At 33.3% G+C, this 14,016-nt stretch overlaps 1 protein-coding gene across 8 annotated transcripts in view; it reads left to right on the forward strand.

The window, feature by feature from the left end:
* Window positions 1-14,016, forward strand: part of WDFY3 (WD repeat and FYVE domain containing 3) — a 303,349-nt gene that overhangs the window by 139,340 nt on the left and 149,993 nt on the right. For 7 of the 8 annotated variants that reach the window (XM_058433183.1, XM_032146792.2, XM_058433198.1 and 4 more), the window contains 5 exons: window positions 2,099-2,291; window positions 4,502-4,688; window positions 6,680-6,846; window positions 12,125-12,592; window positions 13,481-13,582. In XM_058433183.1, the coding sequence (XP_058289166.1) occupies window positions 2,099-2,291; window positions 4,502-4,688; window positions 6,680-6,846; window positions 12,125-12,592; window positions 13,481-13,582 (1,117 nt within the window). The remainder of the gene's footprint in view (window positions 1-2,098; window positions 2,292-4,501; window positions 4,689-6,679; window positions 6,847-12,124; window positions 12,593-13,480; window positions 13,583-14,016) is intronic. The other variant, XM_032146913.1, reaches the window with a different exon arrangement.

Consider the following 14,016-nt stretch of genomic DNA (forward strand, 5'->3'; position numbering starts at 1 on the left):
CTTCTCTTCTCTTCTCTTCTCTTCTCTTCTCTTCTCTTCTCTTCTCTTCTCTTCTCTTTCTTTTTTGAGACGAGGTCTCACTCTGTCATCTAGACTGAAGTGCAGTGGCATGATCACAGCTCACTGCAGCCTCAACCTCCCAGGCTCAGGTGATCCTCTCATTTCAGCCTCCTGAGTAGCTTGCCACCATGCCTAGCTAATTTTTTGTAGAGATGGAGTTTTACCATGTTGCCCAGGCTGGACTCAAGTATTATCTGCCTACCTTGGGCCTCCCAAAGTGCTAGGATTACAGGTGTGAGCCACCACACCTGGCTGGTATTTTCCACTGATGCTGAAATACCAAAATTTCATGAAGCACTCTTTTTCAAGAGAATAAAATGATGTCATAAGTTATAGTTATTTCATTCATATTATATATTTTAAAAAATATTTAGATGAGAAAATTTAGCAAAGAGGAGAAAAGTTAATTTTTCCTAACCTGAACTGGTATTAGAAGGAAGAGCCCATTGAGGGCAGAAACCATTGCTGAATTCCCAAGTGGCAGGCTCTTAATGATGTGTGCTCTTGTGTAGTGTGTATTCTGCAAATCACAGTTAAAGAATAAGTTCTCATTCCAGTACTTAAGAAGTCTTGAGTCTTCTTTGAAAGCCAGACTTCAGGTTTTTGGCAACTAGATTTAAAATACTCTGAAATGAAGATTATTTATATTATTCTAATATCCTCTATTACTTGTATAGAAAATTGAAACAATTTCAAAGTATCTTTGCTTTTAAAGATCTATTTTTACTTCCTTTTTTTTCTAAAACTGTCCTTTTTAGAGAAGAAAATTACATTTTGCCTGTGGCAAACTAAAAATTAAAGAACTAAGTTACAAAAATAAAATGTTGACTTGGAAAAGCAATGCTGTTTTATCTTGTTTCAAGCCAAGGTATGCAAAAATATTAGGGTGAAGAGAGGATAGTAAATGTTTTTTAAAAAATAAGCTGATATAAGTAGGACTAGTTTACTGTCATAACATGATCAGCCATTTATTTACTTACATACACTCTTATGGTTTTTTAACTTTCATTATTAATTTTAATTGACAAATAATAATTGCACATATTTATAGGTCACAGTGTAATAATTTTTATGTATACAATGTGTAATGATCAAATCAAGGGTAACTAGCATATATATATCCATCACCTGAAACATTTATTATTTCTTTGCATTGGGAACATTTAAAATTCATTCTTCTGGCTATTTAAAAATATACAATAAATTTTTTTTAATAATATTCACCCTATAGTGCTATAGAACACTAGAACTTACTCCCAACTGTACTTCAGTATCCCTTAACCAGCCTTTAGCTTGCCCCACTTGCCTTCCCTTATCCACCCTTGGTAACCAAAATTCTACTCTTTACTTTCATGAGATCAACTTTTTAAACTTCGACATATGAATGAAAGCATTCAGTATTCATCTTTCTGTGCCTGGGTTATTTTCCTTAACATGATGTCCTCCAAGCTTATCTACGTTGCCTTTAATGACAAAATTTCATTCTTTTTTATGGCTGAATAGCATTAGATTGTATATATATTCCATGTTTTCTTTATCCATTCATCTGTTGGATACTTTGGTTGATTCTAAATTTTGGCTATTGGGAATAGTGCTGCAGTAAACATGGAAGTGCAGCTATCTCTTTGACATACCAATTTCATTTCCTTTGGATATATACCCCCAGTAGTGGGATTGCTGGATCATATGGTAGTTCTATTTTTACTTTTCTGAGGATCCTCCATACTGTTTTTCATAATGGTTGTACTAATTTACATTCTCACCAACAGTATATAGGAGTTCCCCTTTCTCTACTTCCTTACCAGCATCTGTTCTTTTTTATCTTTGATAATAGCCCTTCTAACTGGCTTGAGGTAATACGTTGTTGTGGTTTTAATTTTCATTTGCCTGATGATTAGTGATGTTGAGCATTTTTTCATATACCTGTTGGCCATTTCTATGTCTTCTTTTGAGAGCAGTCCATTCAGCTCATTTGCCCATTTTTAAATCAGATTATTTGATTTTTGCTTATACACTCTTGTTTTGTTTTATATTTTAGATCTTAGTGAAACTGTGCAGTTTTGTTTCCCCTGCGGAGGAGCTGGCTCAGAAAGATGATCTCCAGCTTCTATTCAGTGCAATAACCTCTTGGTGCCCTCCCTATAACCTGCCTTGGAGAAAGAGTGCTGGAGAAGTCCTCATGACCATATCTCGTCATGGTCTTAGTGTCAATGTAGTGAAGTATATTCATGGTGAATATCTCTTTATATATTTAAGTGTTCTAAATTTCTTCCACTTTTCTTCATTTAATAATAGATTTATTTTTATCTTTCAGTATTCTAAAGCTTGTTCTTTAAAATAAAAAATAAATTTGCCAAGAGAAAAGAAAATATTTTTTTCATCTGTGGGGCATTTCAAATGTAAAACATTCTCCTCACAAGTTCTGAACAATAGATATTTCCTTTTTTTTTTTTTAGATGGAGTCTCACTCTGTCACCCAGGCTGGAGTGCAGTGGCGCGATCTTGGCTCACTGCAACCTCCACGTCCCAGGTTCAAGCAATTCTCTGCCCTAGCCTCCTGAGTAGCTGGGATTACAGGTGCACACCACCATACCCCGCTGATTTTTGTATTTTTAGTAGAGACAGGGTTTCACCATCTTGGCCAGGCTGGTCTTGCTCCTGACCTCGTGATCTACCCTCCTCGGCCTCCCAAAGTGCTGAGATTACAGGCGTCAGCCACTGCGCCTGGCCAACAATGGATATTTCTAAAAGTTAAACAAATTTCATTGTTGTGTAAATTCAGTCATAATGTAATGAAAGTTCTATGTCACAGCCTATTCTTCTCTCTTCTTTTATTGAATAAAAAAGAGAAGTTTTTTTGATATCCTGTAACCAGTCTTTCTGAAGATATTGCATAAGTTGCTAGGTAATAATCTGCCTTATGCAGCATAGATGGAATTGGGTGGATTCTTTATCAGCAATAAGAAGACACTCGGTTTAAAGTATATGTAATATTCAGCTATCTTTTAAAATGTCTGTATAGGAGACAGTTGCCTTAGCATCTCAAGCAATCTACTTATTTGGTATATACACAGATGCTCCTCGATTTATGATGGGGTTATGTCCCAATAAACCCATCATAATTTGAAAATAATGTAAGTCGAAAACGCATTTAATACACTTAACCTGCCGAACATCATAACTTAGCCTAGCCTACCCTGAAAGTAGCTAGAACACTTATGTTAGCCTATAGTTGGGTAAGATCATCTAACACAAAATCAACTTTATAATAAAGTATTAAATATCTCATGTAATGTACTGAATACTGTTCTGAAAGTGGAAAACAATGCTTACATGGGTACATAAAGTACAGTTTCTACTGAATACATGTTGCTTTCACACCATCATAAAATAGAAAAATCTTAAGTCAAATCATCAAGTTGAGAACTACCTGATATTATTGTCCTGAAACTCCTTCAAAATAATTAATACACCAGTTTGTTCACTTACATTTATTAAGTGATATATATGAAAGCTAGTACCTAATATATGAGTCAGTTATTAAATACGTATTTCTTCCCATTCCTCTGTTAAATCTTAGCTTTTGTTATGTCACAGTGAGTTTCTTTATACAAATACATATCACCAAAGATAAGAAAGTGAAAGTCTTCCTTGAAATGCTACAAATCCTCAGAGTCAGGGATAAGATATAACTGTGTTTTAAACTAGTAATATATTATACAAATAAAATTTAAAAAATTGTATTTCCTAAAGTATTTCTGTATCTAGTTGGTCTATAGTCTCACTAATTTATTTATTTATTTATTCTTTTTTTTTTTTTGAGACAGTCTCGCTCTGTCACCCAGGCTGGAGTGCAGTGCAGTGGCGTGATCTTGGCTCACTGAAATCTCTGCCTCCTGGGTTCAAGTGATTCTCCTACCTCAGCCTCCCAAGTAGCTGGGACTACAGGCACGTGCCATCACACCCAGCTAATTTTTGTATTTTTAGTAGAGACAGGGTTTCAGCATGTTAGCCAGGCTATATATTCTCTCTAATTTAAAGTTTTAACTAATTACTAGATTTTTCTTCTTAAACTTAGAAGTTTTTTTTTTTTTGCTTTTTTCATCTGGTTACTATATCAATATAAAAGATCAAAAATATCATTTGGCAGTGGCCATTTGTTTAATGATAAAACATCAAAATATGTGAAAAAATTACATGTACATACATGTCAACTGTTTTTCAACACATTTCTGTATTATCCTTTGTTTACTACCTAGAGGCAGTGCTTTGCCAATGCATATGATTCTTATATTGACTTTTAGAATGTGTTACGTTTATCTCATAGTATTTTACAGATATGTTAAAATTTAATGTTTCATTAAACAACAGTTAACAATTAAGAAATTTTTAAGCAATTGTCAGGAATAATGCATATTTATTTAATTATCTATTCTTACAGAGAAAGAGTGTTTATCTACATGTGTTCAGAATATGCAGCAATCAGATGACCTGTCTCCCCTAGAAATTGTCGAAATGTTTGCTGGGCTTTCTTGTTTCCTCAAAGATTCCAGCGATGTTTCCCAAACACTTCTGGATGATTTTCGAATATGGCAAGGATATAATTTTCTTTGTGATCTCTTGCTTAGGTAAGACTGCTCAATTTAAGAATGTATTTTAAATGTCTACTCAGTCTTTTTTATCAAAGAAAACAATGTGATTTGGGGTTATAGGAAAAGCAAATTAAGGAAACACTTATTTAATGTATACCTGGCTTTACTCCCTTCTTTTTCTGGTGCGATCACAGCTCACTGTAGCTTTGTATTCCTGGGCTCAAATGGTCCTCCCACCTCAGCCTCCCAAGTAGCTAGGACTACAGGTATGTACCACCACACCCAGCTAATTTTTAAACATTTTCCATAGAGACAGGATCTTGCTGTGTTGCCCAGGCTGGTCTCAAACTCTTGGCCTCAAGCAATCCTTTGGCCTCCCAAAGTTCTGAGATTACAGTCATGAGCCACCACACCTGGCCTACTCCCTTCTTTTTATTCCTGTTCTGCCAACAGAGTGGAAAAGTGAATTTAGAGTTAAATTGCCAAATGCAGGCCACAAACATGATGAAGTCAGAGGTTAGATACGAAGTATAAATCTGCTCTTTAGTAGCTGAGGGAGAAGAATTTAGATAAACTAATTAATATCTTAAAGTATAAACTCTTAATTATATTTTTGGTTCTTTATTTTGTAGTACTTCTAGTCTTTTTATTAATGTACTTAATAATTATGTAGAGGGAATAAAACCTTACAATTGTGTATATAGAACAAATTAATAATTTCAAAATGTGTTACTAAACCCCTTTTCCATTTCAAATGGTTTGTGCACGTACTTAGAAAGTGGCTGGTTACAGATTTTCTTAAGAAGAAGATAGTCACCATTTTTTAGCAGCTATTCCTGGGCCATTATTTTTAAATCATTTGATCTATTATAAGACACCACTGTTTTGTAAACTTACTTGTCTCCCTCCCTTCCTCCTTCCCTCCCTCTGGGGTCTCATTATGTTCCCAGGCTGGAGTGCAGTGGCATAATCATAGCTCGCTATAATTTTTAACTCAAGAGATCCTCCTATCTCAGTTTCCTAAGTAGCTACACCCAGCTATATTTTGTTTTACTTATTTTTTTTGTAGAGCCTATGTTGCCCAGGCTGGTGCCAAACTCTAGCCTCAAGCAGTCCTCCTGCCTTAGCCTCCCAAAGCACCAGGATTATAGGTGGGAGCCACCATGCCTGGCCAGAACTTGTTATTTCTAACACCAATTTAACCTAATTGCTGCTAGTTGATATTAGATAACCCCTAAGAATATCATTTTGCATATATATGCAAATTTATAAATATGTATGAAAGTTGATGAAATAACCACTTCACATTACTAGAGGGGTATTAATTGATTCATCCTTTGAGAACGTAGGTTGGCAAGATATTAAGAGCCTTAAAAATGTTGGTAATCTGATACAATAATTTCATTTATGTTTATTGATCCTAAAGATATAATCCAAAATGTAGACAAGATTTTATTTATTAGTGCTTTTGTATTCTGCCAGCTGTTGCACCTCTCATTCTCCAAATGTGTGGTTGGCTCTGCATGGCCCCTGAAAGCTTACCTGTGAAAGCTTACACTAATGTGTGGAAGTACACATACAGCACTAGTAAAGGAAAAAAATAGGTTACAACATTCTGTATATAGTATGAGAATAAATATTGTAAAAACTGAACTTTTCATATTAAAAAGATAAGCTTAAGAAATATATAAGAATGTTAAATGTGTTTGTGAGGCTAATCATACTTTTTCTTTTTTCCTAGTTTTTGGCATTCTCCAAGTTTATTTTAATGAGAATAATTACTTCTTTTAAGGGGAAATACCCAATAAATCTTTTTTTTTTTTAAAGATATTTGTTGCAACCCATTTTGTGTTCTCAGTAAAGCCATGGTTGAAAGATAATTCCCTAATGATCCCAGTGTTCTTTCAGTACTTCCCAGAGTACTTTATACATTTATTTACTGCATATAAAATTGAAAAATACTTCCTGTGTTAAATCTGAGAACACAACCAAAGAGAAAAAATACTTTCTAAATCATACTTTTCTAGATTGGAACAAGCAAAAGAGGCAGAATCCAAAGATGCCTTGAAAGATCTGGTTAATCTGATAACTTCCCTAACAACATATGGTGTCAGTGAACTAAAACCAGCTGGTATTACCACAGGAGCACCCTTTTTATTGCCTGGATTTGCAGTACCTCAGCCTGCAGGCAAAGGTGAGTCTTGTTTTTTCCCTTATATGCTACTGAGAGAAATAGAGAAAGAATGAATTTGTCTTATTTTGGTATATTACTTTTTGTTTATGTTATATGTATAAAAGTAATATATTGTTTCCCTTAAGGCCTTTTTTTTAAATGGTTTAAGTCTGTATAAGTATTTCTTAAGTAATAATCTTTAATCTAGCAGATCAAATACTTGAAAATACTGTTATAAAAATATCATAAAATCAAACAAGGAGATTTATATTACAGTATTTTTTAACATTCAAACAATTTAATCAAAACATGCTTCTTTTGAATGTTGGCACTTCGTGCATTTCTACTTTACATGGATAGAACTCAATTTTCAGTCTAATCTCTGTAGCTATTGAGATATACAATCATCCCTCAGTATCTGTGGGGGATTGGTTCCAGGACCCCCCGCCGATACCAAACTCCATAGATACTCAAGTCCCTGATATAAAATGGTATAGTATTTGCATATAACCTACACATGTCTTCCCATATACTTTAAATAAATAATCTCTAGATTACTTATACTACCAAATACAATGTAAATGCTATGTACTTATTTTGCTGTATTGTTTAGGAAATAATGACAAGGAAAAAAGTCTGTACATGTTCAGTACCGATGCAACCACACCTTTTTTTTCTTTAATACTTTTCATCTGTGATTGATTGAATCCACAGATGCAGAACCCATGGATACAGGGGCTGACTGTGGACAGCATGAAGTATAACTGCTTGTATTTTATTTAAAACTAAGCAAAATCTAAGTACAGAGGTTACATTATTTCATTCAGGTCAGAGGATAAATTTTTATAGTCTAGATTTCCAAACATTTGGATCCTAATAATATTTAATTACGTACTTATGCAAGCTAGTTTTATTATGTATTTTTCAAAAAATGCACAGTAATCATTTCAAAGTAACCTGAGCCTGGAGGCCTCTAATAGTTTTTATTCACATGACTGTCACTTACTAATTATTCAGTAGGATCATGATATTTCCACTTAAAATTTAACTAGCCAATAAATACAAACATGTCTGGTTATTTAAATTTATAATACATATGTTATGTATTAAATTTATAATACATATGTTATGTATTAAATTTATAATACATATTTAAATTTATAATACATATGTTATGACTTAGAAATTGTCTTTAAATCAGTGAAAATAGATGGCATCATCAAACAGTGTAATATGATGTGCCCTCAGTACATAAGTTGTTTAGAACCTTTTAAATGGGTCTCTGCAGTAAATAGGGAGAAATCCATGTTTCCCTAAGTAATTTAAGGTTTCATTTTATTTACTATTAAGAAAAAAATAGTGTGGCAGTTCACACCTGTAATCCCAGCTACACAGGAGGATCTTTTGAGCCCAGGAGTTCAAAGCTACAGTGAGCTGTCATCACACCACTGCACTCCAGCCTGGGTGACAGAGCAAGACCCCCTTTCTCATAAAAGCAAAAGAAAAAAATAGAGGCTTCTCAGAAAACTTCTAATTTATAGATTCCAGCTTGATCATTCTACAGTTAACTGTTTCTTTGAATTAATATAAAAATATCGCAGCCATGTACTTCCTATTTTATACTTTATTGTTGTTTCATTTGGTTTATCAGTGTGATGTTGATATTGGCATAATAGCTAATCACAACAATTTAATTTTGTAATAATGCAGCAAAATTAATCTTGTGCATATATCATTGCCTGGCTTTGTCTCATTCATAACAGGGATAATAATTATATAACCTAGCACCTCCCAGGGTTATTGTGAGACTCCCGTGACGTAATGTCTATGAAAGTAAGGCTATCTAGAAAGGATGATGCCCTAAGAGTCAGAATTTATATAATCGTAAGTGACCTAACTTTTCTAAACATCAGTTTCTTCTTCAGAAAAATTGGCATAATATTCTATAAAGTGAATGGGTGAAGCTACGTCATTTTGAGTTTCCTGTATAACTCAAAATTTTCTGTTTCTCATGGCCTACTTTTAGCATTATTGCAAGGATCATAGGAAATAGCTGTATTCCATTATAGAAAGGTTGTCTTTTATATTTTCTAGCAGTATTGAGGTGTAAATTGTGTACGTTAAATCTATTCAAGTGTTGAATTTGATGAGTTTTGACAAGTGGATATGGTTGTGTAATCACCACTGTAATCATAATGTGGAATATTTTCATCGTCTAGAAAGTTTCCTTGTTCTCCTTAAAGTCAGTCCTCCCCACCTTAACCCTTGCCCTGGCAACCACTAGTCTGTTTTAGTTTTGCCCTTTCTGGAACTTCATACACTGTAATCATACAGTATATAGTTTTTTTTTTGTATCTGGATTCTATCTAATCATTCCCCTCTTAACCGGGGGGAATGTGTTCCAAAGTCCCCAATGGATACCTGAAACCACAGATAGTACCAAACCCTATATATTCTATGTTTTTCTTCCACATCATACATATGATAAAGTTGAATTTATAAATTTGTCACAGTAAGAGATTAACAACAATAATAGTAAAATATAACAATTATAGCAATATACAATAATAAAAGTTATGTAAATGTGTGCTCTCTCTTAAGAGCATGAGCACTCTCTCTCTCAAAATATCTTATTGTATGTAATGTTTTCAGACTGTAATTAGCCATGGGTAACTGAAACCACAGAAAATAAAACCATGAAAATGGGGGGAATATTGTAATACTTTGGAGAATCACCTGTGTTATTGCGTGTATCAGAAGTTTGTTCCTTTTCAATGCTGGGTATTATTATTTCATTGTTTGGATAGTCCACAATTTGTGTATCTCTTCCCCAGTTGATGGACATTTATTTGACTATCAGGAATAAAGCTACAGTGGACATTTATATAAAACAAATCTTTCTGTGGACATACGTTTTCATTTCTTTTAGCTAAATACAGAGCAGTGAAAGTGCTAGATCATATGGTAAATGTATGTTTAACTTTATAAGAAACTGCCAGAGTATTTTCTAAAGTGGCTGTCCCATTTTTGCATTCACATCAGTAATGTCAGTTCCAGTTGCTTGACGCTGTCAGTAACACTTGGTATTGTTAGTCCTTTTAATTTTAGATGTCCTACTAAGTATGTAATAATGTCTAATTGTTATTTTAATTTTCATTTTTCTAATTGACTAATGAAGTTTTGCATTTTTTATGTGCTTTGTCACCATCTGTTTCTCTACCTTGGTTCAGATCTCTGTGCCCATTGTTTGATAGGGTTGTTTTATTGGAGTTATAAGAGTTCTTTAGATATTCTGTATAAGTTCTTTATCCCTTAATATATATTTTGGAAGTGTGTTCTCTTAGTTTTGACTTGCTGAGTTTTTTTTAACGCATCTTTTGAGAAATGGAAGTTTTAAATTTTGATGAAGTCCAGTTTTTCATTTTAATAATATTTTGTGATTGTTTTTCTCCTATTGAAGAAATCTTTGCTTCAGATTCACAAAGATCTCTAATGTTTTCTTCTAATTTTTTCTTTATCCAGTGTTTCATATTTTAACTCTTAAATTAAGGTCTGTGGTACATTTTAAGTTATTATCATAGAGGGTAGAAAGTAAGAGTTTCTTTTTTAATATGAATATCTGAATGTGCCAAGACCGTTTGTTGAAAATATCGTATATGACTACATATATCTGAGACACTTTCTGAATTTTGTTTGATTCATCCATGTGCCTATCCTTAAGCCAATACCACACTGTCTTGATTGCTGTAGCTTTATAACAAGCCTTAAAATCAGGTCACTTAAGTTGTCCAGTTTTGTTCATTCTTCTCAGAATCATATTGGCTATTCTAAGTCTTTTGATTTTCCATATAAATTAATAATCATGTGAACTATTTTTTTGAAAAGCTGCTGAGATGTTGATTATTCTTTTCCAGACATCTTTACTTTTTATATTATGTAGGTAACCAAAAAACAAACTTAGACAGACTGATAGACACAGGGAACAAAGATAAATTTTTGGTATTTGCCATACATGTAATAAATATATATATTATAAACAAGAAATTAGAAAATTGAAATCATATATAGGCTGGAGATTTTTAAAATTCCCTGTGTTTTTAAGAAATGTCCAACTCAAGATTTCTGAGCATTCTTTTTTGTTTATTTTACAGACAGGATTGCTTTCTGTTGCCCAGGCTGAAGTGCAGTGGTGTGATCATAGCCCACTGCAACCTCAAACTCCTGGGCTCAAGCAATCCTCCTGCCTCAGCCTCCTGAGTAGCTAGAACCACAGGCACATGCCACCATCCCCAGCTAAATTTTTTTTTTTTTTTAATCTCCTGTAGAAATGGAGGTGGTCTTGCTATGTTACCCAGGTTGGTCTAAAACTCCTGACCTCAGGCAATCTTCCCAAAGTGCTAGGACTAGTGGAGTGAGCTACTGCCCCCAGCCCTGGGCGTTCTTTCTACTCCATTTACTAATTTTGGTAGTTCTCTGGTTTATACTCTTTCTAAAATCCAGCTTATTCTGTCAGACACTATGTTAATATTTTGGTCACACTTGGAAATGCCATATACTCCTAATAGCAATTGTTCTGGGGACTACTTTTAGAGGCAAGCTGCTTATTTTCATGTACTTCAAATAGAACTTTCTGTCTTAATTTCTTTATAATTATTGTCACTAATTTGCCTCACCAGAGCCATGTATAAAGTTTTTTTTTCCCCCATTTGGTATGTTTGAATAGCTGGCCATAAATTGCTTTAACAAATGTCTATATGAAGAAATTGTACTGTTAGCTAGAAAACAAAACAAAGTTCCAGCTTAAAATTTATAAAAATCACACTGTTCTAATTATAAAGGAAAACTGGAATTTAGAAAAATTTTCCCGTCCTGTTTTCCTGCTTCATTATTGCTGCTCTCAGGCCTGTACCTCAAAGTCTTTTTAAATTGAGAGACAGCTGTCCTTATAGTCAAAATCAATCTCATAGATAATAAAATGCTACACCACCACACATTTCCAAACTCTGAAGCATGGATGTTTATAATATGCTTTTATTCCCTCTAAAACAGTCTAACTTTTCAACATACACTATTTTTGAATTGAAATATTCATAATAATGCATTAAAATTTTAATCAGTGTTATTTTTAATTAAATGATTTTAACCTGATGAAGAAAAATAAGACCTTTTGTGAAAACAGGGTTATGTTCTTGTAAATAACTGTTAAATGTTATAATTCATGATGTGTTTAAACAGACTAGTTTGCCATCATTAAAATATCACATAGTACCTACTTTTATGTTTTTCTTTTCTGTTTTAGGTCACAGTGTGAGAAACATCCAGGCCTTTGCAGTTCTTCAGAATGCATTTTTAAAAGCAAAAACCAGCTTCCTTGCCCAAATCATCCTTGATGCTATCACAAACATTTACATGGCTGACAATGCCAATTACTTCATTCTAGAGTCACAGCACACATTGTCACAGTTTGCGGAGAAGATTTCTAAACTCCCAGAAGTACAAAACAAATACTTTGAGATGCTGGAGTTTGTTGTTTTTAGCTTAAATTATATACCTTGTAAAGAACTTATTAGTGTCAGTATCCTCTTAAAATCTAGCTCTTCTTATCACTGTAGCATTATTGCAATGAAAACACTTCTTAAGTTTACAAGACATGACTACATATTTAAAGATGTGTTCAGGGAGGTTGGCCTTTTGGAGGTCATGGTAAACCTTTTGCATAAATATGCTGCCCTGTTGAAGGATCCAACTCAGGCACTAAATGAACAAGGTAAAGTATTGTCTGTAATTTTATTTTTATTTGAAAAGGGGTTCAAAACAGAGAGTTTTTTTGTTCTTGTTCCCATTCTTTGGTTATTGATTTCAATGACTTCCTAATGTGTATTATTGTGACATATTAGTGAACTATATTTTCCAAAATTTACAGGTGCATTCAGCCTCTGTTAGGTAATTGAGGAGGAGGAAGCTAGAATTATGTGAGTGTATTGGAGAGAGTTTAAAGGAAGGTAAAAACTGAGGGAAGACATGGATGATCCACATGACTAGTATCTACTGCCTTCTGCTTCTAAGAGCAAGTTTTAAAAGCTTCTGAAAATAATCAGATTTATTATTAATTACAACTAATAAATATAGTTAAATGTATAGTTACTTCAATGTGTTTTTATTGTACAGAGCGAATACATATATTTAATGATGTTATATACACAATGTATTATCATTGGGTACCTCTGTGATAAATCTGATAAAAGTACAATAGTATCTGGCAATTAATAAGTATTAAATGTGAATTAATACAGGTTGAATAGGTAGCTTTATTCATGAACTTTTCTCTCTTTTTGGTATATCAAAATCTAGCATTCTCCTGTTGACATCCTTTATTAGGAAAACCCTCTGTGAAGAGAGTATATTTAACCTTTGCATTTTCATTTTTAATATTTATTAGATAACGGCCACTTGCAAGCATACCGAAATAAAATCTGTTAATGTTGATTTTGAGCCTACTTTTGCCAAATGTTGGACACATGCATCGTTTTAAAGATTATATCTGTCATGGGTAAAACTGAATACTGAAGAAATAAAGAAATTATTACAGTAAAACTGAATCAAGAAAAAATAAGCTTATCACTTTTGTAATTTGGACCTTTGAACCTTTTTTTAGGGGACTCAAGAAATAATAGTTCAGTTGAAGACCAAAAACACCTGGCTTTATTGGTTATGGAGACCTTAACAGTGCTTCTTCAAGGATCAAACACAAATGCAGGTAATTTAAAAAGCCATAAGGAAATACTTTGGGAGATTACCACTGATTACATCTTCTGTGGTGATTCTTGCTTCTGAAATCTTCCTGTCACTTAAGAGAAAGAGCTATTGATTCAGTGATGGTACCCGTCATGTCCCTAAAAATGCAGTACTTTTGACCATCAGGAGCACCTTGATGACAAAATATGTAACATTGTTACTATTTCAAAATGATGTTTAAATTGCTTTTTATAGTGTCTTGTGTTGAAAGTATTCTTCTAATTTTTTATTGATACACTCTTACTCAAACAAGTTGCTATTTAAATTCTTTCTAAAATATTTTCTTTACACAGTGATTTAAAGAATTTTTTAGTACTGCAAGTTAGAGTATTATAATGTTACAACCTTCAGGAAATACTGAACAATGATTCTCTAATAAAACATAATCTCTCCAAG

The sequence above is a fragment of the Hylobates moloch genome, unplaced genomic scaffold, assembly GCF_009828535.3.
Source record: "Hylobates moloch isolate HMO894 unplaced genomic scaffold, HMol_V3 SCAFFOLD_2, whole genome shotgun sequence".
NCBI classification, from domain to species: Eukaryota; Metazoa; Chordata; class Mammalia; order Primates; family Hylobatidae; genus Hylobates; species Hylobates moloch.